Raw genomic sequence first — 27,864 nt, 5'->3', positions numbered from 1 at the left:
ATTTGCGTAGTTGGTTGCATTCAGTATCTTCCATTCCCAGAAATCCATTTTCTAACTTTTTCTTTCCCCTTTTCCGTCTCTCTCTTCGAGTGTAGGATTACGTGACTGCAGGCACATTGAATTAGTAACACGCCAATGCATTTTGCATTGGCGAGAAGCCAGCGTTTCCCATATGTGGTCTAGTGGTGACAAGCATGTGTGGCGTTGAAATGCCCAGCTACGGCGATCGGGTATGGAAATAGTTCCACAGCTCTGACGTGATGTCTCTGCCACTTACAGTTCAGCAATTGCCAGATAAGTCTTGATGAAAGATGATTGAGCTTCAATCAGAGGACACAGGGCCGTATAAAACACCCCGTTGAACCACCATGAAAAACACCAGCTACCCCAACTGCTGCAGCTTCCCAGCAACGACAGCAGAGCAACTTGACCTTTATCGCACTGAAGGGGTCTTACAGCCACCGGCAACTCATTCACAACTCGAGAGGTACGGCACCAAAAGAAACAAAAATGGCCGCGACTCAAAACATACGAATCACACTGCCCAAGAGTGGCGTTGATATCTTCTATCGGGAGCAGAGTCCCGCAGACCCTTCCAAGACCATTCTTCTTCTTCATGGCTTCCCGTCGTCGTCGCACCAGTACCGGAATATTATCCCATTGCTTGCTTCCGAGTACCGAGTCATTGCGCCAGACTTTCCTGGGTTCGGCTTCACCGAGGCGCCTGAAGGCTTCAGATATACGTTTGATTCTCTTACAGACGTCCTCGTCGAGTTCCTGGACTCGCTCTCTGTTTCTAAATTCGCTGTTTACGTCTTTGACTACGGCGCGCCGGTCGGTCTGCGTCTAGCGCTACGTCGTCCGGAGGCTGTCGAGGCGATCATCACGCAGAATGGCAATGCCTACGTTGAGGGTTTTGGCGACGTCTGGGGGCCGATCAAAGACTTTTGGGCCAGCAACAACACCGCAGAAGATCGATCCAAGATGGCAGATGCCATGCTGACCTTTGACATTACCAAATTCCAGTATGAGAATGGCACTCCCAACCTTCAGAACATTGCACCCGAGTCTTATACTCTGGATTATACTTTGCTGCAGCGCCCTGGGAGGAAGGACGCCCAGCTCGACCTCTTCATGGATTATCAGAGCAATGTCCCATTATATGAGAACTTCCACGAATATTTTCGATCCTCTCAGGTGCCCTTGCTGGCAATCTGGGGGAAGAACGACGTGTTCTTTATTCCGGCCGGAGCCAACGCCTTCAAGCGAGACCTGCCAAAGGCAACTGTTAAGCTTATTGATGCTGGTCATTTTGCGGCCGAGAGTGATGGGCCACTAATCGCGAAAGAGGTCGCACAATTTCTGGGCTAGGTTAGCAAATTGAATGCAATGCCATGTTGGTCTATTTCGCTCGCCTCTTTACTTTCTCTGGGACACGTCATATGAGACATGAACATCTGGCTCGCAGCAGCTGGAGAATCCCGGTCATGCCGATAAAGGCACACAGTATCTCCAGCAAGGCCTCATGACTTAGATGGCAGCAGAATAGAGAAATGCCCGGAATACGTGTGGCCGGGGAAACGGTGTAAGTGGAGCGCTTTTTGGGACCATTTTAGCCTGCATCTAGTCTCGCACCATCCGACAGGACTTGGTTGCTTGGGTACTGGTAATAAGGTAAGGTAGGCAAGGAGGGAAGCAAGGGAAGCTCTTATCCTACAGGTTCTTGTAGACAAAGTACATATTATTCGCAATCCTTCGTCATCTTACTCGCGAAACTGCACACAACCATCTTCGATATCAATTGATCGCACGATTTCTTCTAATGGACGGAAGAAGGGGTAAGTCGAACGTGCTATTCATGCCGGGATTACCAAGCAGCTGATTCCTCGAGCCAGGCAGAGAGCAGTACAATGGTGGTACTAATCGTCCACAATTCGAGTTCATAACTGTGTCCGGAACAAACATACGTGGCGATAGCGAAACTCGGAGGAGAGTCAGAAGCCGAGCGCAAGCTGACTATCGTCGGCGCAATCCTCCCCCTCCGCGCAATGCTCTCACAGTTGATCTTGACGTCGGATCCTGGCTTCAGAGTTTATCGCGCGATGCAGCTCTTAGGCCGGGGCAGTACGCTCCGCTGCCGATGGCCTTACAGTCAACATCGCAGACCATCGAAACGATCCAGATGAGCCCAACAGATCATGATACCACGTATGGAAGAGATGGCGCTGGCATCTTCTTATTGATACCTCCAGATCATCGGCCGCGCGCTCGCCAATTATGGAATCATTGTTCGTATTAATGCCCCCTCCTGCTTATTCAACAACTCCTGCTTAGCATTTTGTGTAGTATATGGAGGGGGCTGCGTTATCTTCAAGTCCATGATCGAAATTGGATTTCTCGACATTTTGCACGGAAGCGCATCGCTTACGCAAATGCTATCATCTTCAGCGTGGCACAGGAAACAGCTGAGTACTGGGGACCATGAGAGCAGCATAGATTATGCGAGATACTCTCTCATGGCCACGAGGGCCTTACGGCTACGCCTAGATGATCCTACCCAACGAGCCAGTCTCGAGACTATCATAGCAATTCTCACATTTGCCGCATTTGCAGTATGTATAGATCGATTCTCTGAAACTGGTGGGAATGATGCTATGCTAAGAAGAAACGGGCAGAATCTCACAAGCAATTCGCAGCTCATCAACGTGCATCTTGACGGACTCACTCACGCGATTAGTGGAGTTGGTGGTCTAATCATGCTCCAGCAATTACCCGTCATTTGGCTGATGATGTATTGGTACGATCCTGCTGTTTCATGCTGATACACAGACAGAGAACTCACCCAGAGAACAGGATCGATGTTCGCGGCGGTTATCTTCAAGATACAAAACCGCGATTTCCTCAACCTTATGGCATCCTGTTAGCGGAAAGCAAACTTCGGATCAACTCGATGCCCTCGCCAAATTTCCCCAACAGCAACAGTACCTTGGTTGAAGACCCAGCTGTGGCACACATCTTCGACGCCATTCAACAAGTCACTAATATCATCAATTCGGAAGCAGAGGCCCTGGGTCATGCATTTTGGCGAACCGTTCTGTTTCCTGGCTTCCATTTTGCTCCGATCTTGCATGACCTATTGTCGTTACCGCGGAACACAAACGGCATAGCCAGTCGATTCTCAAAACGCCGGGAGTGCTTCCGGCTGGCTGGCATTCTCTACATCAGTGAGCTTCGAGGGAAATTTGGGATGGACAATACTGGGGCTACATCTTTCGCATACAAGCTATTACTGCTGTTGAAGAGCCGTGAGATGTTCGTCTCATGGGAAAGTGACAATTTTTTCCTACTTTGGGCATTAATCATTGGATCTGCCTCATTATGCATACCCGAACCTCTACGCCTCGAGTTCATGGAACTATTGTCAGAGTATTCATCTGTTATTGGAGCTTATTCTCTTCGAGATAGTCTCCCGACTGTGTCTGGGGTGCTGATTTGAATTTGAGACACGTACACACGTTTACTAGAAGTTAGGCGATCTCGAAACGCTGTTTGGTCATCTGAGGAAAATGGTCTTGTACTTGCAGATGTTGATAGACGAGGGATATATTGTGTTTCCAAGGGTGATACAATGGCAAGTCAACTACTGTGAATGGTATCATCTAATGTGCGAGGAAGAATCCCGCGCAATGTTTGACCCTTGGATTTAACCTTGCCAGGAACGTTACGTGCCGTTCCGAGTGGTGCACTAGCGGTCACGATGACCTGACGCCGATCTGTTCGGTAAGTGAGAAGAGAAGACACAACTTTAACGAACACATCGAGGATGTGAAGAGGCACTGGTCTCAGGATTCATGGTTTGCACCGCCGTTGAGCAAAAAAGGGCAAGTTCGCGCATGATGAAATGAAACCATGGGGGCAGTAAAGATGGTCATTTGATTCTTGACTGCATGGAGAATCTTCTTCTTGGTCGGCGCGTCGTTGATGGCTGATCAGTGATGATATAAAAAGTGACAATGGATGGGACAAAGGTGATCATATCTTCAATCTCAGATATCACACGCGAAGCTGTGAAACCACCAAATTGTGGTTGGTACCTTCAGAATAGCTCATACAAAGAATCGACCAAAGGCTATCGCCAAAGATGCCAGAGGCACTGATAACTTCTTACCGCAGCGTTAACATCTCCTAGCATTGATCCTCATCGCATATTCTTCTACTATATTAGACTTTTACAGGCAAGGCGATTCTTTCGTAGACTGCCAACGAAAATAAGGATGGTTCAAGGCTTCCGTGGCCGTCAGTCGTTGCTGTAATGACAATGTAAGCAAAGAATGCTCATCAACGCTTCGAGCTCGTACTCAGCTTACCTTGTGATCCCACTGAAGCAGCTTATCGACGAGATCCACCGCTTCATTGCTCGAAGATTTCTCATTCCGTTCGTCGATGAAACTCCGCCAATCTCTTTTCTGGAAATACGGAATAGCATCAACGTCGTTCGGGGTTGTTTCAATATCATACTTCTCCACATAGTTGAGCAGCCCTTTAGTGCCCAATACTCTGGCAATTGTCTGTAAGAGATGGAAGTTGCTCGCGCCGTGGAAAAATGGCTCTTTCCTGAAGATGATAGAAGCAAAAACCACGCCCGCATTCCACATATCTAGACTACAGTCGTACTCTTCGTGCTGTAGAAGTAGTTCGGGCGCCTTAATGACGCCTTGGCCGACACGGACGCTATACCTCGAGTTGGCCACGTACACCTCGGCATATTCCCAGCCAAAAAGGCGCAGCTAGTGTGGTATGCCCATCAGCCTCCTTTCTACGAGAGCAACAGATGAAGGGCAAGGATTACAAAGGAAAGGTACCTTTCGTCGACTATGGTCAAACATTATGTTGTGGGGTCGAACGTTTCGATGCATGATACTGCTGCCATGGCAAAATTGAAGTGCCTCTAGAAGCTCCTTCATGTAGTAGCGGGCATCTTCCTCTCCAAACGTGGGATATAAGCATCGGAAGTCAATATTCTCCACGTACTCAAAGACCAAGGATGGTGTTCCGGCCTGCTTACGTATCAGCAGGTAGTTCTGCTGGGTCTTCTAGCTGTTTTGACCATTACGTTATGTTTCAGAAGGTGAGGATTACCTGATTCTCTCGAACAATGTCTTCGAGGTCCAAGATGTTCGGCCCTCCTTTCAAGAAGCGAAGAATCTTAATTTCCTGCTCTATCCCGGGCCTTCCAACCTCCTTTGCAGGTCGGATGATGCATTTCTCTCGATCCCTCACTCGAACGGCTTTGAAAATGTCCGCATATTTTCCAGACCCTTGTTGTTTCGTTTGCCGATTAAGAAAACTGCTCGACTGGGAGAACAAGGACTGGCGCATTTACCAATCTTACACACGATCTCATACTCATCGCTCTTCGAACATTCCCCTATCTCGCATCAGTAATGCTCTTAAAGCAAATTGAACTTATTCCGAGCTCAGATTCATTACTTCCTTACCTTTGATAAGACCCGACATCGTCCTGGCCCTTGCAGATACGTGTGGTATCCTAGAAGAACGGGACGTTAACGATGAGCGGGGTTGAAGCTGATGTGTGGTGGCGATGCTAAAATGCACAGGATCCGACCAGTATCTCTTATCTCACGCGCTTGTCCACGCACAATAGAGGCAAGCATCAGCCATTTGCCCAATGCAGTATTACAGTGCAGCAAGCAGAACTGAAAATTTGCGGCAATCTGGTAAATAAGCGCCTGAACTTTGTGAAGGGGGGTAACTTCGACCGCGGCAACGACAGTGTTTTCATGTGTGAAACCACACGCTCTAAGATGGAGGCCACCAATAGAAGACAGATGAAGTAAGGAGCTATGAGAATTGAGACGGATAGTGAAAGAGACGTTCTGGCGCAGTATTTCATGCTGCTCATCTGACCAGTCATTTGGGCTAAGGGGAATCCTTTGAGAGTATATGGATGATGCGAATCATCATTGCCGTTGTATTGCGCAGGCGTGCTATACCGCTACCTCTCCCGCGTCGGGACCTTGAACATATTGAAAGGCTGGATTGTAGACCGACCTGGCCAAGAGATGGCCCAATATCCCGTCTGTGCCAAACTCTTTGATCCCACCTCTCATACGGACCATTTTTATAACTGCTTCCCCATGCAGCCGGTACTCCACGTTCCCACAGAGGAACTGCCCAGCATCTGCCTGTTAGCTGCATCCACTAAACCATGCAATCGAGCTGGGACTACTTGCCTCTTCCGTCGCCAACACCAAGGCCAAAGCAATGGTATGGTCACTGATACACTTTTCCGGAGTCGACAGTGAGGCGCGGAGTATTTCGAAGCATTCGCTCTTATATTTGAGCAATGAAACTCGGTATGCGTCGTTTTCGGGATGCAAAGTCAACAGACTTCGGCATGCTGCCATAAAGAGACCCGCTAATAGGCCTCGTTCTGTAAGTGACCATGGTACGAACTGTGACCGGACCCTCTGGAGAAGGGCTTGCTCAGTCTCGGAATGCATGCAATCAGTATATCCGTGGTCTATGACGAAGGTGATGTCTGCGAACAATTAGTACTCTGACTGTGTCTGCCCACGACAAAGATCTTCATGGACAACGGTGGAGACCTGGAGACTTACAATGATCTACCAGAGCATTCTCCGAGTCTGAAATGATAGTAACAGAGGTCTGGAAGGGGTTCTTCCTGGTAGATGTCACGGAGGTCAGTGGATTGGGAATCCATATCCTCCGTTCGATTATTTGAGCGTCTTCGCGATTTTGCTGCTGCCGTGCAACACTTGCATGACTGGGTTCTTCGGTCTGTGTTTGTAGTGTTCCTTGCGGCAGTCGATCGCTAACCTGGCTCGATTGAATTGGAAAGTATTGACGGATCTCCAAACGGGCACGGCGACTTTGTTGCTTGCGGCCATGCGTGTTTTTTGCTACGTGGGATCGGATCACAGCGAGTGCTTCCGAACTGGTAGCGTCGTGGGGATTTGTCAAATTAAGAAACTGTACGCTTGAGTGCTGCTCCTTGCGTCTAGAGCTCGCCGTCCGTATGATGTTGTTTTGCTTCATCGAATATACGGTTGTCGCTGCAGTGGGGGGGGAGGGGGGGGGGGGGGGGGGGGGGGGGGGGAGGGCTGGGATGGTTCTGCTCAAAGGAGATATGTGCAACTGCTGGTTTTGAACTGGAAGCTTTCCGCATCGGCTCTGATTCGGTCAGATCCCCCAGCCGCCACAAGATGGAATCATTGTGGTTTTCCTGCTTACTTTTTCCGTCTGTTCCGAGCCTGTGAGATGGAAACAGAGAAATTGACGCTTATTCGTACGGCGTACCATCCATCGATTCATGTAGCAGGCACAAGAAATTTCAGTAACAGGATTCTCTTTACATATTTGTCACAGTCTTACTTGGCTCATCCTGCCCAAAAGAAAAGGCTAGCGAGAGCCGTTCCGGCAGTGGATCTATGGTGAAAACTCTCCGCAATTTCCCCTGATCTACTGCATAGTGTTTATTTTAGAATCATGGTCACGGTAGGGCGCGCTCAAGGTGAGCCGAAGCAGGGGTTTTCGTCCATTTCGGCCTTTGAAGCCTCTGAGAAAAATGGATAAGGACTTCTCAGCATCATGAACTTGGCATCTCGTACGGATGAAGATAAGCCATCAAAAACAACGGAGAACAGGCCTACCGTGAATATTAGCTACCAATTCTGCTTTGAGAAAGTCGGCGGTCGGCAATACTCTTTATTCCGTTCCCGCGAGTTGTTGCTTGACTGATGGTCGTCAGCCGCGAGATGATGGCTGCCGAATAGCCAACGTCCGCTCTTAAACAGGGCAATTGGTGAGAATAGCAGCTCACTAGTCCCACGCCATGCCTTTTGACACTTGCACCTGTACGTTATCGGCACGCCGAGACACACGGGCCGAGAACATGCTATTATTCATTGGTGTCATACCTGTGGGTACCATCGACCAGATGGAATCGCCGCCTGTGATAGCCCAGAAGCTAACTCGCCGCTGGGCTATTTTCCCCTTTTCTGTCAGTCATTCAATGTGGCATCACGACCACTCGCAGTTTGTATTAAATCAGTGTTAGGCGACTCAAGGTGTTTTGGGCCACAAGTTTCTGGTGAACCTCTATTAGCATGTCCTCAAGGGTCTCTCTACTGGTTAGGTATCGCTAGTAAACAACGATAATAGAGGATCCGTTCCTTTCATAAGCCGAATGAGCATGTGGCGGACGCGCTTTTCCTATGTCCAGCGCCTAGTCCTCTGGCCAAGAGCCAAGTGCGCTCGCGGCTGCGAAGAAAGAAAACGTACAAAACCGCGGTGGAATATCAGCTACTGGAGGATCTGGCACGTCACTCCAAAGCTTTATATCAACGCTGCGGGCAGAGGCTCTGAGTTTCTCCAGTCTCAACATCCGGGCGCCACTGATCGGGTCGCGCTTTGAAGCCATCCTAACTCAGGTGCATGTTAAGCAAACATTCTGCGGGTAGACGACCTTGAGCCGTCGCTCTATCGCACCAGCGAGAATCCTTACGCTATTAGCTCACGGCGAATCGTGTAAAGGGCACTCCGCACGCATAATACCGTGCTTGGGGCTGAGTGCTTGTAATGTTAGTAAGCTTGCAGCCCAAGCCCTATTGATCATGTAAGTGGATACTTCCCAGCAATGCTTCGACTAGGATTCCATAAAGAAGGGAACCCAGTAACATATGACTTTGCAGATTCGGAGATAACGTACGCATACTCCCTGCTACTATTTGTTATCCCAATCCTCCTTAACTGTGGAAACAGTTTGACTGAAAGATAAGACCCATTTCCAATTTGCGCTGGCGATGAAAAAATCCTTCTAACTCATAGGTGCATTTCCCCTCGTTTGCGTCTTGGAGCCCACCCGAACTGCTTCATCTGATTTCTTTCCGACAATAAGCCTGGATCTCAACGGCTGTCTCGGAGAGATGATACCCCCGGTTGGAGAAACAGGCTGCTCAACTGGAAATCTTGAACACGTTTTCTTACCCCGCTATCAATCGACCATGGCTGTCACTTGATCGCGTTTACAGAGAGACCTACATACACTGTCCCATCCCCCATCCCGACATCATATCCGTCTGGCTCATGGATCAAAACTTGGACGCGTAATCATAGCCAATAGTCTGAACTTCGATGTCCGATACCTCTAGTACTGTTCGTCATGTATATCTCGTATTCTGCTGTGGCTTTCTTCGTGCTTCGCACTCGCCAGCTTACATCGTCCCAAACTCCAAATCAGCACCGTTCATTGACAAAATGCGGGGGTCTTGGGGGATCATCATTGGCATTTACCCCATGCAACCATGTATTCAAGGAATTGTCGCCGGAAATAATGGCCGTTTCTTAACCTTTGAGCTAGTATTTTAGCTGCCGTGACTCCGAATCCAAGTCTGGTCCATATTGAACCCATAGTCCCGCGTTTTGAACCACAGTTCTCGCGTTACATTTGACGACCCTTATTAAAGAACGATAATTCCCGCTTGAATAACGACCACTGGCTCTTGCCTGCATCTCCTTTATTCCTTGTGCGCTGGCCATCGCTTGAGAAGCTGCGCAACTACACTACAGGCTTGGCATCGCAATCAGGGCATACTTCGTACGAGGGTGAAAGAATACCCGAAAGATCGATGCCGACTGTTACATTCGGGGTAGCTCATGGATGCACTTCATGCGGGGGACGAGTTCCGACAATTCCTGAGCCCACTGACCTTCCATCCTTCATCTACTTCAGCGTATCATATCGTCGTAAACTCGGACACAGTGTGGTCTGTTCAACTCCAAATGACACAAGTCGTGTACAGCGTCCGAACCCCTCACGATAAGTTGCAATTATTTCCAAGAAGGAATCAAGCATACGTCACGCAGAAGTGATAATGTGCTTACGGCTTCACGCTGGATGGCTCGTCTCCCCGCATTTGGTGCAGGCAGAATGCTACTCGACAGATCTGAGGGCATGAGAGGGGCTGTGTTTCGTCTCCACAAGCGCCGCGTTGCAGGAATCCGGGGTGCATGAACTGTGGCTCTGATTAGCTCGGATGCCCAGGTAAGCGGGGACAACGTGTCAAGCAACTATAACTCCCGGGTCTGTAGTTGTTGTGAAGTTTCTCAACCGGCGAATATCAAGCCCCCGAGCGTAATCCTTGGATCGGCATATGATATGTCTACCAGGCATGAGGTCAAGCGAATTCAGCCGGGACATAACATCGGTGTTTCTTCAAACAGCAAGCAGATCTACGCCTTCATAAACAACATCGATATTGTAAGTCTCCCTTTAAATATGCCAGGATCCATTCATATCATACAACTCATAATCTCTAGGTATTGTCGCTCTATGCCGCTATGCCCAGGAGTTCCTATAGTATTATATCGAGTAGTTACCGTATCAGCCTCCTCCTCTTCTAGACAAATCCGTAAGCTTCACAACGCTTGTCGTTGCGTATCACCCCGCAGTCTTGGCCATGCAAGCCAAAAAGTTAACAGTACAGCCTACTTCATGCGGACCTATTGGATATTGTGGCAAGAGTCCACGGGTAAATGGAACGTTGGCTACCTATGACTATATCTCGCTTATAGATCCATGCGCACGGTTGCAACTGGCCTCTCAACTTTGGATGTGAGGGGATGAATATGACGTGTAGTTCAATCATGCAGTAGAGTAGACTCTAAGGGAGATTTTTCGGAATCACGAATCATTGGCTATCTACGGCAATGATGTATGGATTCCAAAGGTCTATATAAGACCAAGACATATTTCATTGCTCCCTCACCATTCTCTCAACAGTGTCACATCCTCTCGACGAACAATTAACATAGTCTGAGAGAAGGTCGACCATAATGACAACGCAGTACTCGGGGAATGGCAGCTCCTTGCCCGATGAGTTCGACATCATCGTGGCAGGAGGTGGAAGCTGCGGCTGTGTAGTGGCGGGACGGTAAGTTCCAGCGCTCGCTCGAGGTTGGTATATAATCAGGGCAATGAAACTAACCAGTACAGTCTGGCAAATCTGGACCATAATCTCAAGGTTTTGTTGATTGAGGCTGGTGAGAGCAACCTCAACAACCCTTGGGTCTTTCGGCCGGGTATCTATCCACGAAACATGAAACTCGACTCCAAGACAGCATCGTTTTATGAGTCCCGTCCGTCTAAGTGGCTGGCTGGTCGAAAAGCTGTTGTGCCCTGCGCCCACATCCTGGGTGGTGGCTCATCCATCAACTTCATGATGTACACACGTGCTTCGGCCTCAGACTACGACGATTTTCAGGCCAAGGGGTGGACAACTAAAGAGCTGCTGCCTCTCATGAAGAAGCACGAGACATATCAAAGGGCCTGCCAGAATCGTGACATTCACGGATTTGAAGGCCCTATCAAGGTTTCTTTCGGCAATTACACGTACCCAATCAAAGACGACTTCCTTCGGGCTGCAGAGTCACAGGGCATCCCTGTTGTTGACGACCTGCAGGACCTCGTCACCGCGCATGGTGCTGAGCACTGGTTGAAGTGGATTAACCGAGACACCGGACGGCGAAGTGACAGTGCTCATGCTTACATTCATGCCACTCGAGCTGTCCACTCCAACCTCTACTTGGCCTGCAACACAAAGGTTGACAAGGTGATCATCGAAAATGGGCGAGCAGTTGGAGTGCAGACTGTTCCAACCAAGCCTCTGGGAACCGGTCAGCCTCGAACCCGCATATTCCGTGCACGCAAGCAAATCGTGGTATCTGGCGGAACACTCTCGTCTCCTTTGATCCTCCAACGCTCAGGCATTGGTGATCCTGAGAAGTTGAAGAAGGCGGGAGTCAACTGCTTGGTCAATCTTCCTGGTGTTGGGCTCAACTTCCAGGACCATTATTTGACCTTCTCGGTGTTCAGAGCGAAGCCCGATGTCGAGACTTTTGATGACTTCATCCGGGGCGATCCCGAGGTGCAAAGGCGTAAGTAGATGAGAATTGTCGCAGTATCTGATCATTATGTGATTTACATATACTAATGTTGGCCTCACACAGGTGTTTTTGATGAGTGGCATTTGAAGGGAACCGGGCCCCTCGCTACTAACGGCATTGAGGCAGGCGTCAAGATCCGCCCAACGGAGCAAGAGTTGAAGGAATTCGAGAGCTGGCCAACTCCTCACTTCAAGGATGGCTGGAAGAGTTACTTTAAGGATAAGCCAGACAAACCGGTGATGCACTACAGTGTCATATCAGGCTGGTTTGGTGATCATATGTTGATGTGAGAAACCTTCCAGCGCCTCAAACAGTAACTTCGTTTCTGACCATTTCGCAAGGCCTCCTGGAAAATTCTTTACAATGTTCCATTTCTTGGAATATCCATTCTCGAGAGGCAGCACCCATATCAGGAGCGCTGATCCGTACGAGAGCCCAGATTTTGACTGCGGCTTCATGAACGATGAGCGTGACATGGTACCTATGGTGTGGGGATATATCAAGTCGAGGGAGACTGCAAGGAGGATGGATGCATACGCAGGAGAGGTGGAGACCATGGTTTGTTACCCTTCATGACACCCTTGGTCATCGTCGTGGCTGACCTCACACCTCGTAGCACCCCTTCTTCGACTACGACTCTCCTGCGAGAGCTCATGACATGGACCTAGCCACGACCAAAGCCTACGCCCTTCCCGGCAACTTGTCTGCTGGAATCACCCATGGCAGCTGGTCTTCTTACTTGCCTGCGCCTGACAAAAAGGCGGCCGTCAGCATCTTGTCTTCCAACAAGGCCGATACACGTGAGGAACTCAAATACAGCGCGAGGGACATCAAGGCCGTTGAAGATTGGGTGAAGCGCCATGTGGAGAGCACCTGGCACAGCTTGGGAACCTGCTCCATGGCTCCCAAGGAAGGTAACAGTATCGTAAAGCACGGAGTGCTGGATGAGCGGTTGAATGTGCACGGCGTCAAGGGACTCAAGGTTGCAGATCTCAGTATCTGTCCCGACAACGTTGGCTGTAACACGTGAGTGTTCCTCATTGGGCCTCTAGATTCTTGAGAATGAATGACTCGCTAACTCCGATCCAGATACTCCACGGCTCTCCTGATTGGCGAAAAGGCCGCGATGTTGGTAGCTGAGGATCTTGGATATTCTGGCGAGGCGCTGGAGATGAAGGTTCCCACGTATAATGCACCCGGTGAGCTGGCATTGCAGTATCGTCTCTGAGCAATGAGTGTTGTTGCATCTCAGATTAAGTCCGAATGTTAACCACAGACTGTTATCGTTCCTTGATACACGAGGTATCTACCCTGCATCATTCACTCGTTAATCTGTCTGACGATTTGTCTTTTGTATAGTCAAGTTTGATAAGCAGTTCATCAAGGTGTTCTTCCGTCTTTCCCACTGTGACTGCTGTTATCAGTAGAACGGCAAAACGATGCTTTCGAAAGGAACGTGTGTTTTAATGTAGAGGTCGTTGAGAAATGCCTCGATACCAATCCCCGATCCAACCATACCCCAAGATTCGCTTATTACAGAATTGCATGGCCCTGCATCTTATCGGTGGGGTATCAGTTAATCACGAAACATGATAGTCGATAGACCTGGCTCCCATATCCGGTTGTTGCAACGTCGTCTCTCCGCCTCAACCTTGTACCGATGAACAGATGGAGTGCATACGCGGCGTATTGATACCGAATTGCCAATACAGCCTATAATTCTGTTGAAAAGCTCTTCGAGCATGTTAGAACCTGCTTTCATACGACATATTCCAAGTTATTTGTCTAATATCAGCATCTGCTTGCATGCCCCCTCTTTCTTTCCATCTTCGAGCACCTAATTCATAGTAATGGGCAGATTGTTACCAGTCAACAACACGGCTGATGATTCCCGTCATCGCCCAATTGCCGCCCACACAAGCGGTTTGATTCATTGTAGTATCTCCGTGCCGTCCCCATCTAGGCGGAGAGCAGCCAATAGCACGGCAATGCCGTCTTATCCGAAATTACGGAGGAATGGCACCCGCCACGTGCAGGACCACAGAAGATGCCTTTGCTCCGACAAAAGATGAAGCCTATCACGAATGCGGAAGCTCTGAGCTGGGGAGCTGACAAAATAGGCTAGACTCTAAACACTCTGAACGAAACCATTGAATATTACTGCCGAGCAGTAGCACATGGCCTCGTGCTGGCGATTGAGGTTCTTTTGAGGAAGAGGGCCTTCAAGGGTCTCGATCATGGCGATGCTTGATCTTCTAAGAGGTATGATAAGTGGTGTTCAGTTTTCGCATTCTTGTCAAGCCAGAATTTGGCATGGACATCAGCGCAGAGATGGTCAGAAATCCTGCAAGATACATTCGGCAGCGTCATGTCAAAAAACGGCAGATGCTTCACATGGAGCTGGTACCTGCATATAGATTTCGGCTAGCTGTGACAGTCAGGTTTCCTAACTAACCACTCTCAACCTTCCGCATTGAGACTTGAAATCATCAGACGCCGAAATGTACTAGAGAATAACGTTGCATCAGATTCATACTAATCGTGGATGGATTGCAGTTTCAGCCCACATCATCAGTAAGATACTGCCTGTGGATCTGACGAGTTAATCCCTATCATTCTCGCCGTTACGACTGACGAAGATAGCATTGCATCCTACTCTCCTCCTCCCACAAGTAATAGTATGGAATGTTTCAGTCATCACCTAACATACCTATTCATGTAACCATGTCAGCTTGTGAACTGGAGCCGCCTGGGTGGGTTGTTGTCAGGTATGGGCATAACACCTACCCAGATGTTCTATTAGCAAAATGTGACCGGTGTAAGCTTGGCCCAGCTGCCTCATTGGTCATACCATAAGGCGACGTCCTTGACTTGAAACAATATCCAATATCATCTGTGAAATTGATATAAAGGCTTGATCTGCTCGCGTTGTAACTCCCAAGTCATCAGCACGATAGGCGAGTCCACAGCTGTCTTCGTTCCTTTTCAGTCATTCCTTTTGGTTTTTACGCTCCTTCAAATATCAGGTAGCCGATATGCCTTCCTTTTCTTCCTTTACTTCCGCACTTGGACTTTTGTCCCTTCTTCCCGCGGCGCGGGCCGGCTGGAATCAGAATGGCAACGACAACATTGTCGTCTATTGGGGTAATTATTTCTTCTCTTTGGTAAAAGAGGCTGACTCTACGATGGATTAAGAAGCATCAGCCGTGAGGAGTCTAGAGCTAACAATATCCCTTGAACTGTAGGCCAAAACTCCGGCAGCGTTGGCCAGAACCGCCTCTCATACTACTGCCAGAATGCCCCTGATGTCGACGTCATCAACATCTCCTTCATGGTTGGCATCACCAACCTTAACCTTAACCTCGCCAACGTTGGAAACAACTGCACGGCTTTCCCAGAGGCTCCCAACCTGCTCAACTGCCCCCAGGTTGCCGCCGATATTGTCGAGTGCCAGCAGACCTATGGAAAGACAATCATGATGAGTCTGTTTGGCTCCACTTACAGTGAGAGTGGTTTCAGCTCATCATCGGCCGCTGTGGCGGCTGCCCAGGAGATGTGGGCTATGTACGGCCCCGTTCAGAGCGGCAACAGCACTCCCCGACCTTTTGGAGACGCTGTTGTTGATGGCTTCGACTTCGATCTTGAGGACCCTATTGAGAACAACATGGAGCCCTTCGCTGCTGAGCTGCGAAGCCTGCTCGATGCCGACACCTCCAAGAAGTTCTATCTCTCGGCTGCTCCTCAGTGCCCTTACCCCGATGCATCTGACCAGTCATTCCTCGACGGCCAGGTGCCTTTCGACTGGATCAATGTCCAGTTCTACAACAACCCCTGCGGTACCTCCCACTATCCTGCTGATTTCAACTGGGCAACCTGGGACAACTGGGCCAAGACTGTCAGCGCCAACAAGAACGCAAAGGTTCTCATCGGAACCCCCGCCAACGTCGGCGGCGCCAACCCTGGATATTACCCTACCGACTCTCAGCTGTCTGGAGCCATCTCTCTCGCCAAGGCTTCTTCTAGCTTTGGCGGTGTCATGCTATGGGATATGGCTCAGCTGTTCACCAACCAGGGATATCTGGACAAGATCGTGGCCGACCTCGGCAGCTCTGCATCTCCTCCTCCTCCCGCTTCTACCACCCTTCAGACTATCACCCGGTCCTCCACTGCCAGCACCGGCCCTACTAGCCCTCCCTCTGGAGGCTCTGTCCCTCAATGGGGCCAGGTGAGTCTTTTCACAGCATAAGCGCATGTCGAAAATGAAAGCTAACAACTTGTATCATAGTGCGGCGGTGAGGGTTACACGGGCCCTACTCAGTGCCAGGCTCCTTTCACGTGCGTCGCCACGTCAGAATGGTGGTCTTCTTGCCAGTGAGAGGTATTACGGGTTTCGTGGAGACTCCAGATCCTTTTTGCACGAACATCAAGTCCGCACCCTTCTTCCAATGTCTTCAAGGTTGGATCACTTGGCATCGGCTTGTTACCAAGCCTCTTTCTCTTCTGTCATGTAAATATTCCCTTATTCCAGTATATAGTTGGGCTGAAAGATGTATCTAAGACTCATTCATGATGTTGATCTCTAATGTACGTTGATGGCCGTTCGAAGGACCTGAGAAATACATATGTTTTGCAACTGCCGCAGGTTTGTGACGTTGATGGAACAGGGGTCCTTCGTACATGCTAAGATGCCCAGGATATGCCATCCATGCTGTTGCTGACCATGGCACGTGTGGGCTCTTGAGTGGGATAGGTAGCGGTCGTTGCGAACCCTAGAATACTCAGGTAATGATTGAACTCGTCATCGAGAAACCCCAGGCTCCAAGTTTTTGGGCTAGCACCGGACTCAACATAGAGTCGTGCGACTTTGTAGAGCAACTGAAAGAGTCGTTGACGGCGTCTGGCCGGCTTTGTAGAAGACTCTAGCGCCTCTAAGGTCATGACGAAATCAGAAAGGCGAGAAAGATCCACAGGTTCAGACATCTCGATGCATCGCCGGAAAAGCACGATAAAAGGCACAAATGGGGTATGTAGGACAACACTTAAAATATCAGCACCACTTGTCCAGCGATTCCGGGACAAGGGGTATCTTACCGATTAATGTACCTAGCTGTAATCATAGGCTCATCAGTGCAAGCTTTTAATGATGCTATAGTACTCTGGTGGGCATCCATAGCCCTCCGCGCAGCCGTGAAGCAGTCCGAAGAGATGCCATTATCCAGCGTAGCGACAGCTCGATGGATAAGCGTAAGAACGGAGAGAAGCTCAACCCGCTCAGCAGCAATGTGAACCTTTCGCAGTACATCTGTACTCTCCGGGGTAGTGGTATGCTCAAAGCTCTGGAGCGCAGGCTATCAGTTTCAAAGCCTCCTTCCAAAGGTCACGGCGAGACAAAGGTGCTCTTACATCAATCAGAATCTGAAGCTCGCTGGAAAGAGCTGCGACGCTACTCTCTCGGTCTGCAAGAGGTCGAGAAAGACCAAAAGAACTGTACAACTCGTCGTAAACCCTGGCCTGAATACTGGCAGACTGATTCCACCTCATCTCCATAGGCTCGCACGGCAACGACACATTGTATTCTTGGATGTTTGAAGATCTTCCAAGACGCAGTGACAGGCCCTTGTCTATCCGATATACAGTGAAGAAGAGTCGCTGCTTGGCCATTTTTATGCTTTTACTGTCGTTCTCAAAGAATGACTGTTGATGATATCCTAGCGTCTGGCAGAGGTGTGAAGCCGACGAAGAGAATGTCCACGCAAGAAGGTCTTTACAGAGCTCTATAGCATGCAGTGCCTGTTTGGTGCATTAGATAGACTCCCCTGATCAACTCTTGTTAAGCTTAATACCTGTGAGAAGGCTGTGCTGAGGCGATTGACTTACACCTATAACCATGGCTGCAATAACTTCCATAGAGGCTGGTAGAAGGAACGGAAGGCGAGAGAATGCCAACTGAATGTTATCTCGGCATTGGATACCGTACTGCTGGAACTCAGGACGCTTGAATAGCGCCGCATACTCCCAATATAGCCAGTAAAGGCAGCCATTGGCAATGATAAACTCTACCTCGCTATAATCGTGCACAGAAAAGTATACTTTCTGGCAGATGCCAATAATTCTCTCAAGGGGCAAAATCTGCGATATCCATGTTACGATATAGGACGAAGAGCTTTCTATAGGAGGAGAGGTCACCAAAGGGAAGCTATGAATGGAGGAAGAGCAGAGAGCCGTACCTTTTGCCCATCTCAGAATAAACACGGCAGCTTCCAATGGAGTTACTTCTTCCGTCGTCCTAGCGATGGATGTCGAGATTGGCTCATCCAAGAAGGACATTTGGTGCACGACAATTTGATCGTTTTTATAGCGCAATAGCTCCCGTAGACAGGCTAGAAGATCATCTCTCTCAAGGTCCGAGCCATCCAAAGAGGTCTGCGCCGCTATGCTCTCCACGAATCGTTTGGCGTCCAGTGAGTGAGCTGTGAAGGATGACTCTCCTGTAAATGGACAAGGCGATTGTCGACCGTTCTCCGGAGTGTCTTTGACAGGAGGGCTATCCAAGTCTATTCTGTGACTGGGGTGATGGGCTTTCGGACTTTGGCTGCGCTCTCGCAGGAGCCTCTTGATCTCGTTGATCCCCTCCGAAATGTTGTCGATCTTTTTTTCACTGTGAGGAACGGGAGAAATTGGTGTCACTGAACAAAGTTCCGCGGATAAAGAGCCAGGCACTTACTACTGGGCTGATATGAGGATCCTCTGGCCCTGCTCTCTTGGTCTTGACACAACAGTAGTATGAGTGCAGCGAATCTTGGCGATATCGCAGCTGGAGCATGGCGATCCTCTGTTACATGCAATCTGAAGTCACGAGCCTTGTCAGCCATTTGACTTTCCACTTCCGCTGAAGGAAAGATACTTTTCGAGCTCGGCATTGGTCGCACTTGTGTTGTAAGTCATTCGTCAGTTTTGCTGCGCACGCTCTCTCAATCAATGCTGCAACTCACAGATCGCCGAGGGATTGCGGGCTGTTTCTGAGGCGGCGCATCTGCAATTCCGCGGATATCCATGGCCAATGGTGAAACTGACTCGTTGAAGTCCCGAGAGAAACTGGTTCTAGCAGTTGTATTGTTGGAGAATGATGAAGAGAAGGTCATAGAGACAGTTCACGAGCCGGAGATGCGCGGCTTTCCGGGCCCCGTTGCGTCAGCTTCAACAGCCAATCATGCTCCCCTGGTACTTGGTACTCCGATGACTTGTCCCCATGCCGGAGTTTATGACTGAACAAATCGTAGCGAATGTGCTCTGTGGAAGGCCGTGCTTGCAATGATAAATAGATGGAGAGATCACATACAAAGACGCTGCAACTGGACTGATAGTCAATCGCATCACAATACTGGATCCTGGTCTTGTTTCATTCCTGTAAAGCACCATGGCGTGTAATATTCTGATCACAGGCGCTGCCGGATACATGCAAGTTAGATCCATAATCTTCTTTGTCATTGACTAACGATTTACATTCAGTGGGGGGTCGCTTGTCGTCGGACTCCTGGCTAGTGAGGATGTCAAATTTGGACCCAAAAATATCAACGTTACTGTCCGCTCTGAAGAGCAGGCCAGATACTTTGACAAGCTGGGCGTGAACGCCTTCCAGTGTTCGTTGCTTGACGAGGACGAGATAACTAGCATTGTGCTCGACAGAAATGGTATGCCCTTTGAAAACGCCCCCTTGGAAACTTGGCTCATATATGATACCCTCATAGTCGACATCGTTGTCCATTGTGCAAGTTCACTGGATCCAAGTCTCGCCTTCCCTTTGATCTTGGCTCTACAGAAGAGGCGCAAGGTCACTGGAAAAGAGACATCCTTCATTCATGTGAGATAACCTCTTTTCTTTTCTAGTCTATCATACGGATTAAGAAGATGAATTCTCATTGGACTCAGACAGCTGGAATGGGAGCCTTCAGTAAAGAAGCAGGCTGGCCTCATGGTCCCGTGAAGGATACTGGTCCAGTCTTTGAGCTCGAGAAACAGATCCCAGGAAAAGATGCATTTCCGGTGACAAGAGTATGGCACCAAGTTCAAATCCGCGGGTTATGGCACTAATCTGACGAATTTCTCAGGTGAGCGTTGCTATAACTGAGTTCGCAAAGAAGGCGAATGTGGCATCCTTCATTATCTTTCCGCCTCTCGTTTGTGCGTCCCCGGTCAGATTGATGCTTTGGATTGAATAGCTTACAAGTATATGGCCTGATTTGCTCTTAATAGACGGCCGAGGCACTGGTCCATACAAAAAGTTGTCCGTTCAAGTCCCTGGACTCGTTCGTGCCAGTATCTCACAGAAGGCGGTATACAAATTCGACTACCAAGGTGTAAGTGATAGACTTGAAGGCGACTTGCATTATGCCGTATGCTAAGTTTCTCATAGCGCTGGCCGGCGGCGCATATATCTGATGTAGTAGACTACTACATCCTCCTCACCAAGCTCATTATCGAGGGGAAGAATCCTGAAAGCGGCGAAAGGGGCTACTACTTTGCAGCAGCTCATTATTTGAGCTGGTGGGAGATCATGGAGGCCTTGGCCAAGTCTCTCCACGCCCGTGATCTCGTCAAGGAACCGACAGTGGCTGTCTGGCCAAGCGTGGAGCTTGCTGAACAGGCCCTCGGTTTTCCGTCGCCATACTTGCAGATCGCATTTAGTTCAAGGTCAGTATTTTTATCGTTATAATTAGATCATTTCTTCAACCTGACATGGCAATAGCCCTCAAGGTGTTGCGGATAAAAGGTACAGTATTGGGTGGGAGCCAAAGTGGACTGCTGACGATTTCTTCAAAATCGTTGATGACGAGGTCCAAAGCGTCCTTGACCTTGATGTAGCCCGTGCTACCATAGCGGATTTCTTTACGAAGGGCCCAGCCAAAGGAGGGAGACAGTGAAGGGGATAAGCATTAGCAGTCGATTTACTGTAACGAAAGGCTCAGTTGGTGCTTCACATCCTGTCCTATAGCAATCAGAAGAGTGCCGCCGATAGCAGTGAGGGCTTGAACAACAAAGACCATGGCGTCTTTCATATATTATTGATCAATTGAGGTTTAATCGTCAATGGACAAGATGCACAACACTCTGGGAGATGACTTGAAAAGCAGTTATGATTTGCGGCTTGCCAGATGCTCTCCACACGGAAACCCGCGATTGTCGATGGAGTAATACCAGCTTGGCGGCGATCATACCGGTGTTCCTTTCATCTGTCAAAGAGATCTTTCGGCTACTGTGTGATTGCCACATAGCAGAGCTTGCAGTGGTCATGGAACACGAAAGTGATCGAAGTCCCTCAAGAGTCTTATTTGGTGGGTTCTTCCTGGCTGTTTATGTCTGCCAAGTGCTCCGGCCAAGGCTTTTAGAATAATTGAAGTGAGTATGATGCAGTAAGTATCTGGGAAGCTTTCCGTTATCCCATGCTGAGCTTGCCATTGCGCAGCTTGATGGTATCAGCCGTCATTAGGTAGTCATAGAATGCGAGCCTGGTCGATGTCCAAACGGCACACCTGCAGAGGCAACAAGGCGATCCAGGAACGCAGTTGCACTCGATTCGGTCGTCTTTGTGTCCAGCAGGCGTGGCGACTTGCCATGGAAGGCGTCCAGCTTCTAAGGCTCGTTCACATACCCAAACATGCATTAACCTGCGAGGCGTGGCAATCCAATTATACCGCGGCATTTTCTTCATTCTTCAGAACGTTATCATTACGTTTGCACAAGGCGGATTGTTGCGCGAGAGCTGATGGCGAGCACATCATAGGGCCAAAGCTCTGGTCTAGACTTAATGAACCAATCAATGTGACATGAGGGCCCTTGCTGATGGCATGCGGGACGGTCCAAGCTGAAGAGTGTTGGACATGAACTTGTATGTACGGTGTAAGGCGCTAGTCTTCAGCATTTACTATCTTACCAGTACCGAGTAAGCGTATACTTGAAGAAATCGTCTGACCTTCTCAGCGGACGATCTATAACACAGGCGACAGTGATGAGGAGAAGTCATGGGCAGAACAAGAGTCACCTCACATAATGCCGTTGAGGAGGCGACGAGAGTCACCTCACTTAATGCCGTTGAGGAGGCGAAATAACCGCAGCTGATACTCCATGTACCAACCACGACTATTGGCTGGGTATCAATCAAGTCCGATCCTCTTCACAAACCGGATGTAGCCAGATAAGCCATCCCCAATCCGCGACGGTGAGACAGTCTTCAGGGCCGTTTGGCCCGGCTGGTGGTGGTATTTCGATAAGTTGGAACAAGCTCAGTCGCCCACTTCGCCCTCAAGCCATTCAACCATCCAACCTCTTGTTCCTAGCGGACGATCCTTCTAGCCTTGTTCCGTAGTCAAGCTGTAGAGCCAACGGAGGCAAAGGCCAGAACACAAACACTACCAGGATAGTAATTCTCCTTCTTGGCATTGGCACATGGCGCCGTCGCGCGAATGACCAACAGCCCTACGGTAAGACTCTCACGGAATACAAGACCCGATTCTGCGTGGAAACTGGTGTTATGTATTCTATCGGCAAACGGCTCCATAATAATTCATATCGGGACTAATTTTACAAGATGTTCCTTTGTGGTAGCAGTGGGACAATGTGCCGAAAAGGCAACTCTGATCTCCAGGCAGCTCTTGACGGCGATCACGCAATTCTACCGCTGTTGGTGTGCAACCACACCAACTCGGCAGGCCCGTGAGACACCATGCGGGCTATCATGCAGGGCAGGTTTCTCTCTTATCAAATCAATCATAAAAGTCCACGTCCCTTGCTTGAGGCCGCTATTGTCATTGCTTCTCACAGTCCGGACGCGTCGACACCGGGAACAACAAACATGGCGGCCAGCGATTCACCCCCTCAGTCGAAGAACGAGGCCACATTCGCTTCCAGCGACAATGGAGTCCAAGTCGCTGAGACAGAGTTCAGGGAGGAAGTGGGAGGCTTGCATTTTGACCAATATCTTGCTGGAGGGATGGGTCGCCATCTGGGCATCTTCAGCACAACCTCTCTGATGTTCGACTTGACCATTTCTCCCCCTTCTTTACCGCCCGAAGCGCCGAGTCATTAACAGTTGCTGTTTCAGTATCGGGCGAATCATCGGCACAGGAATCTTTTCCACTCCTTCCTCGATCGTCAATGGCGTCGGATCTTTGGGGGCCTCGATGCTCTTGTGGGTGCTGGGGCTTCTGCTGTCCGTCTCGGGGCTCTGCGTCTGGCTTGAGTTTGCCTGCATGATACCCCGAAGCGGTGGCGAGAAAGTATATCTCGAAGCAGCATATCGTCGACCGAAAATGTTGATAACGACAATTTTCGCGGTCCAAGCCATTGCTCTTGGATTTACGGGTAAGTCCAGCTTCCGAACCGGCGCAGGCGAAGAAACAACGAACTTGAAGCCTAATTCGAACTACAGCTTCTGGTTGTATTGTTTTTGCATCAAATATTCTTGTAGCGGCAAACAAGACAGTTACGGAATGGGCAGAACGAGGCATTGCCATTGGCGTCATCATCTCGGTCACTGTCATCCACACGTTTGTCCCGAAGCTCGGCGTTCACGGGATGAACTTCTTTACCATCCTGAAGCTTATTCTGCTCATCTTTATTGTTGTCACGGGATGGGTGGTACTCGGAGGTGGTGTTTCACGAGTACCGGATCCTCACGCAAGCTTTCACAATGCGTTTGCCGGGTCCGCACAGTCCGGTAACCCATATGCAACTGCATTGTTCAAAGTGCTCAACTCATACGCAGGGTAAGAGCCTATTCGTCAGATGAGAAGCTCCAGCATTGACTTGGTCTTTTAGTTGGTCTAACGCAATGTACGTGCTCAACGAGGTGAAAAATCCCGTTCGAACCATCAAGATTGCCGGTCCCCTGGGCCTTTCGACGTGCGGAATCCTGTACATCCTCGCCAACGTCGCGTATTTCTCTGCGGCGACACCTGCAGAAATCGCAGCAAGCGGAACGACTGTGGCCTCCTTTTTCATGAAGAAGGTGTTTGGCTCTGCCGCCCAAAGGGCCCTCAGGTGAGATTCCAGTTACTTGGAAATATCCCCGGTTGTCACTCACCAGCTTTGCTTACCATTTTCCAGTGTTCTCGTTGCCCTTTCAGCATATGGCAACGTCTTGACAGTAACCTTTGCCCAGTCGCGAGTCAATCAGGAGCTTGCCAAAGAAGGCGTCATTCCCTTTCCACGATTTTGGGCTTCGTCATGGCCCTTCGGCTCGCCATCCGCCGGCTTGATCCTGCATTTCATCCCCTCCTTCATCGTCATCGTCGCCATACCCTTCGGAGACGCCTACAACTTTATTCTCGATGTCGAGGGATATCCTGGAGCTGTCATGAACTTCCTGGTAGTCGCAGGTCTATTCTATCTACGTTGGACAGAGCCAAAGGCACCGCGACCATTTAAAGTATGGCTGCCGGTCGCAGCGTTCTTCATGCTTGGACAGGCATTTCAGTTGGTGGCTCCATTCTTGAGGCCTCCGGGAGGAAAAGGCGATACCAGTCTGCCATACTGGCTCTATGCCGTCGTGGGCATTTCCATTCTGGCAGCGTCTGTTGTTTACTGGGCTGTGTGGTGGGTGGCAGCACCCAAGCTGGGAGGATATACGTTGCAGTCGCGAAACGAGCCTCTTACAGATGGGACAAATGTGATCGTGTATCACCGTGTACCCACCCAGGACTGAGAAGCGTAGATTTGCCAGGATTACTTAGAGATGAAGCATTTTGAGAAGCGCTTTCTTTCCGTCATTTAATAAGAAATTTGAGTGTTCTCAACATGAGTGTCAAGTTGCCAAGATTCCCCGACCAGAAGTTGAAGCTGTTAGCCTGCCTCTTCTTTCATACATGACCGGAGGTATATTATTGTCTCTGCCTCCTAACCGGAGACTTCTTGCTTAACCCAACCCTGAAAAATTGAAGAGGGAAACAATTGTTCAATCCTTAGACCCGTGTTCATGAGGTAACATGAGGCCAAGTTAGCAGCAGCAACCTCGGTCTCAAAACGGCGCGGTATATGGCTTCTACAACTTCAATAATGACAAGCGAAGGTGGGCTAGCGCTTTGCAGCGGGAAACGACCCTAGGATCTTACATCCAGTACCAGGACAACAACAACCCCAAGTGGGTAAAGTAAGCTGACACTTGTTGATCCAAGTTGTTTCACCGCCTATGCTGAACGAAGTCTACTGAGAAGCAAGTATTTATTTTCGCCGAACCCCTCAAATTCGGTCGTTTCTCGATCGCGTCAGTCATTTCTCAACTTGTAAACATGGGTTGTTGGGACTCCTACTGTTGCTTCTGGTAAGAATCTACACTTCGCATCTCGGACTCTATTGAGGCACACTCACTGACTGATCAGCTCTGGTCCATTCGAAAATGCAAGAAGAGGTTGGCTCGACTTTCTAACTGCCGGCGTCCCTGATGGCAAATGGCCACCGGGAGACGGAGAGTGGCACAACCCTCCTGGCTATCCAGTTCCGTCACAGCCCGTGGACGATATCGTGACCATATCAGATCGGGATGGCCAGTTTTGGAACATGGCCGTGACCGTTACCCCAAAATTTTCCGAGACCTTTGTTTCTACCCCCTGGTGAGTTGTTCACGGAAGTTGGTTTCAGCCCACCCACTTACATATCATCGCTACAGCACAGTACTCCGTAGGGGCTTATGGAGATGTGGGCATATTGGGTACCGAGGACGAGCTGCAAATTGGCGCTGATCCATTTCTCCTGATACATCCCACGTGTCTCTCTTTCCTCTGTCGCCACGCCGCCATCAGTCCGCGTGAGTTGTGGGAATCATTCTACGGCGAAAAATCGTGCTATAGGATGTTCCACGGCACATCGAATGGACTATTGTATTGCGTCGATTATTATGACATGCAACAGAGGAGCGGGCAGTCGTTCGATTACGCTGTGACACTTGACGATCCTCCGTCAGACCGCCCTGATCTCGGACCGAGGAAATGGTCAGATCCGGACACAATGGAAGATGCGAAATGGCTTTTGTCCAGGCCTACTCGTCTGCCAACTCCAAAGCGACTACAGCCAAGCACAATCACCCCCTCATCCAAGAAGCTCCGGAAGGTCTTTGACACACCTGAGCTTTTTGACATTATTCTGAGCCATATTGTCGACATACCTCAAGACATTATCAAGAATGGGCTGCAGAAAAGTAACGAATTGCAAGGGGGCAATGGCCGTTGTTCGTGTCAGGGAGTTTTGGAAGCACCCTCTGCCACTGTCGCCTCCAAGACTCTTCTCTCCCTGGCCCAAGTAGACCGCTGGTTCTACAGCGAAATGATACACAAACGACAAGATTGCTTTCTTCGTGCTTTGCGAAACTTTGGCTGGATGCTACCATTCACGCCCGCAGACTGGAGCGACAACAGCCGGGCCTCGGAGGTTCACGCCGATACTTCGCCATCACAGCTGGCGGATATTGACTGGCGACAGTATATGCTTACCTGCGTGAAGAAAGATCTTCCGCACGTCCAGAACCGGTGGAGATTTCACAGAATGGCTGTTCAATTTGAGCGAGGGACGACCAGGTACAGAACAAAAGAACGTCCCGATTGGTCTTGGAACGCGGGCAATCTAGGTTTAATTCCAAGCTTGGATAGGCCAGATCCTCATGAATGGGAGCTTGATATGGCTTGCTAGAATCTCAAGTGGACATTGTTTGAGGACAAAGAGCGACAAGACGTATCGGTGTGTCGCCCCCTATGATATCGGTATAAGACCCCAAGTCCGTGCGTCCTTTGTCGGAGGCTGAACACGGAAACCTTTGAGAACATTCTGCCGTCTAAAAGTCTTCCAGCCTGTACACCTCATATGCCGGCTCTTCATAAGGATGAGCCCTGCGAGCATAACCATGTTAAGGTCCCTTCGCCCAAGTTCAAATGCCATGGTTCAATACGTACTTCTTCAACGCCTCAACAGCCTTCTTCGTCACTTCCTGTCCCACACAGGGCGCCTCAACTCGTACTTCAGGCACCGTCTCCAGCTTATCGACCTCTCCGATGTGCGGGTTCGCTCCGCTCACCGGGCGAAACTGGCCGGTGCCCAAGGCTGTCCAGCAGCATTCTGTATATGAGCTGTTGGGGTAGCGACCCGCTCCCGCTGCAAAGATGGCAGCTTTGCAGACCTCGATATGGGACTGTGGGACGTAGAATATGAGCTTGAATATAGTTGCCATGATGTGACTGTTGAGTGGCTCGAAAAATAGTTTGAAGAATAATATTCAGGCCGTTCGGATTGATATGGTGTAAATGTTGAATGGAGCAGAATCGGCAGCGACTATGAGGTAGGCGTCAAGAAGCTCCTCAGCAAACCCCGCCAATCTGCTTAAGCTACTCCGTACTCCGTACGAAGTTCTCGGAACATTCCATCCCAGGCAAGAACAACATGGTAGCTCAGGTTACTCACTACAACCTACCTACCTAGTGTCGCACTGTACAATGTACTGTCCAGGCCATGCCACGAGAGACGCGGACTCGGGAGGTGTAGTATTCCCTGGGCTACCTAGCTTGTTATGTACAAAAGGTACCTAGTCTAGACGAGTACCTAGGTAGCTTCCATTTCATCTCACATTCTCATACCTAAGAGATCTCATGCCTACATGCCGAGCTGAGCTTCCTTCTTCCGTGTCGACTGGCACGGGAGTGATTAATTGCAACTTGCACGTACGGTCCCTGCCTCAACTTAGTGCAGCTTCGGATCGTGCAGTTGATCATGTCTATCGATGCTCATCATGGATTAATAACAGAGCAAAATGCAACTAACGATTTCCACATCACGAGTAATGAAGAGAGGAACATCCATATATGTCAAAAGTTCACAAAGACCTCCGCAGCCCCATGA

General features: G+C 49.5%; 11 protein-coding genes across 11 annotated transcripts; 7 read left to right on the top strand and 4 right to left on the bottom strand.

The window, feature by feature from the left end:
* Positions 1 to 510: 510 nt before the first annotated feature.
* BBK36DRAFT_1128523 (alpha/beta-hydrolase) lies at positions 511 to 1,371 on the top strand (the record flags this gene model as incomplete). The annotated part of the gene is made up of 1 exon (XM_024891624.1): positions 511 to 1,371. The coding sequence occupies one exon, from the start codon at positions 511 to 513 to the stop codon at positions 1,369 to 1,371; it is 861 nt and encodes a 286-aa protein (XP_024746046.1).
* A 451-nt stretch (positions 1,372 to 1,822) lies between these two features.
* Positions 1,823 to 3,496, top strand: BBK36DRAFT_1172481 (hypothetical protein; the record flags this gene model as incomplete). Its single annotated transcript, XM_024895734.1, has 5 exons — positions 1,823 to 1,838; positions 1,896 to 2,288; positions 2,347 to 2,612; positions 2,676 to 2,797; positions 2,854 to 3,496. 5 exons carry the CDS (start codon positions 1,823 to 1,825, stop codon positions 3,494 to 3,496), a joined length of 1,440 nt encoding a protein of 479 aa, XP_024746045.1.
* A 733-nt stretch (positions 3,497 to 4,229) lies between these two features.
* Positions 4,230 to 5,517, bottom strand: BBK36DRAFT_1172480 (casein kinase II, alpha subunit; the record flags this gene model as incomplete). The annotated part of the gene is made up of 5 exons (XM_024895733.1): positions 4,230 to 4,307; positions 4,368 to 4,787; positions 4,863 to 5,057; positions 5,140 to 5,318; positions 5,499 to 5,517. 5 exons carry the CDS (start codon positions 5,515 to 5,517, stop codon positions 4,230 to 4,232), a joined length of 891 nt encoding a protein of 296 aa, XP_024746044.1.
* Positions 5,518 to 6,008: 491 nt separating this feature from the next.
* Positions 6,009 to 7,080, bottom strand: BBK36DRAFT_1128494 (hypothetical protein; the record flags this gene model as incomplete). The annotated part of the gene is made up of 3 exons (XM_024891620.1): positions 6,009 to 6,202; positions 6,251 to 6,562; positions 6,642 to 7,080. The coding sequence occupies 3 exons, from the start codon at positions 7,078 to 7,080 to the stop codon at positions 6,009 to 6,011; spliced, it is 945 nt and encodes a 314-aa protein (XP_024746043.1).
* Positions 7,081 to 10,767: 3,687 nt separating this feature from the next.
* BBK36DRAFT_1136528 (GMC oxidoreductase) lies at positions 10,768 to 13,317 on the top strand. The gene is made up of 7 exons (XM_024893011.1): positions 10,768 to 10,786; positions 10,879 to 10,976; positions 11,039 to 11,979; positions 12,052 to 12,274; positions 12,330 to 12,546; positions 12,605 to 13,014; positions 13,078 to 13,317. Exons 2-7 carry the CDS (start codon positions 10,879 to 10,881, stop codon positions 13,214 to 13,216), a joined length of 2,028 nt encoding a protein of 675 aa, XP_024746042.1. The 5' UTR covers positions 10,768 to 10,786; the 3' UTR covers positions 13,217 to 13,317.
* Positions 13,318 to 15,023: 1,706 nt separating this feature from the next.
* On the top strand, positions 15,024 to 16,363 carry BBK36DRAFT_1144718 (carbohydrate-binding module family 1 protein; the record flags this gene model as incomplete). The annotated part of the gene is made up of 3 exons (XM_024893694.1): positions 15,024 to 15,132; positions 15,234 to 16,213; positions 16,274 to 16,363. The coding sequence occupies 3 exons, from the start codon at positions 15,024 to 15,026 to the stop codon at positions 16,361 to 16,363; spliced, it is 1,179 nt and encodes a 392-aa protein (XP_024746041.1).
* Positions 16,364 to 16,668: 305 nt separating this feature from the next.
* Positions 16,669 to 18,837, bottom strand: BBK36DRAFT_1128560 (hypothetical protein; the record flags this gene model as incomplete). Its single annotated transcript, XM_024891634.1, has 6 exons — positions 16,669 to 17,026; positions 17,080 to 17,336; positions 17,392 to 17,778; positions 17,866 to 18,155; positions 18,216 to 18,646; positions 18,713 to 18,837. Coding segments are annotated over 6 exons (1,848 nt in total), but the record flags the coding sequence as incomplete, so codon positions are not given.
* A 568-nt stretch (positions 18,838 to 19,405) lies between these two features.
* Positions 19,406 to 20,909, top strand: BBK36DRAFT_23485 (hypothetical protein; the record flags this gene model as incomplete). Its single annotated transcript, XM_024897962.1, has 8 exons — positions 19,406 to 19,410; positions 19,498 to 19,679; positions 19,737 to 19,819; positions 19,876 to 20,040; positions 20,097 to 20,169; positions 20,242 to 20,345; positions 20,402 to 20,679; positions 20,735 to 20,909. The coding sequence occupies 8 exons, from the start codon at positions 19,406 to 19,408 to the stop codon at positions 20,907 to 20,909; spliced, it is 1,065 nt and encodes a 354-aa protein (XP_024746039.1).
* A 1,928-nt stretch (positions 20,910 to 22,837) lies between these two features.
* On the top strand, positions 22,838 to 24,688 carry BBK36DRAFT_1128839 (amino acid transporter; the record flags this gene model as incomplete). Its single annotated transcript, XM_024891669.1, has 5 exons — positions 22,838 to 23,016; positions 23,087 to 23,346; positions 23,414 to 23,750; positions 23,803 to 24,024; positions 24,091 to 24,688. 5 exons carry the CDS (start codon positions 22,838 to 22,840, stop codon positions 24,686 to 24,688), a joined length of 1,596 nt encoding a protein of 531 aa, XP_024746038.1.
* Positions 24,689 to 25,746: 1,058 nt separating this feature from the next.
* Positions 25,747 to 26,664, top strand: BBK36DRAFT_1128677 (hypothetical protein; the record flags this gene model as incomplete). The annotated part of the gene is made up of 1 exon (XM_024891644.1): positions 25,747 to 26,664. A coding segment is annotated over one exon (918 nt), but the record flags the coding sequence as incomplete, so codon positions are not given.
* A 142-nt stretch (positions 26,665 to 26,806) lies between these two features.
* On the bottom strand, positions 26,807 to 27,199 carry BBK36DRAFT_1162964 (hypothetical protein; the record flags this gene model as incomplete). Its single annotated transcript, XM_024894487.1, has 2 exons — positions 26,807 to 26,861; positions 26,925 to 27,199. 2 exons carry the CDS (start codon positions 27,197 to 27,199, stop codon positions 26,807 to 26,809), a joined length of 330 nt encoding a protein of 109 aa, XP_024746036.1.
* Positions 27,200 to 27,864: the final 665 nt, after the last annotated feature.

The sequence above is a fragment of the Trichoderma citrinoviride genome, assembly GCF_003025115.1.
Source record: "Trichoderma citrinoviride strain TUCIM 6016 unplaced genomic scaffold BBK36scaffold_16, whole genome shotgun sequence".
NCBI classification, from domain to species: domain Eukaryota; kingdom Fungi; phylum Ascomycota; class Sordariomycetes; order Hypocreales; family Hypocreaceae; genus Trichoderma; species Trichoderma citrinoviride.
This window is presented reverse-complemented; position numbering and strand designations above follow the sequence as displayed.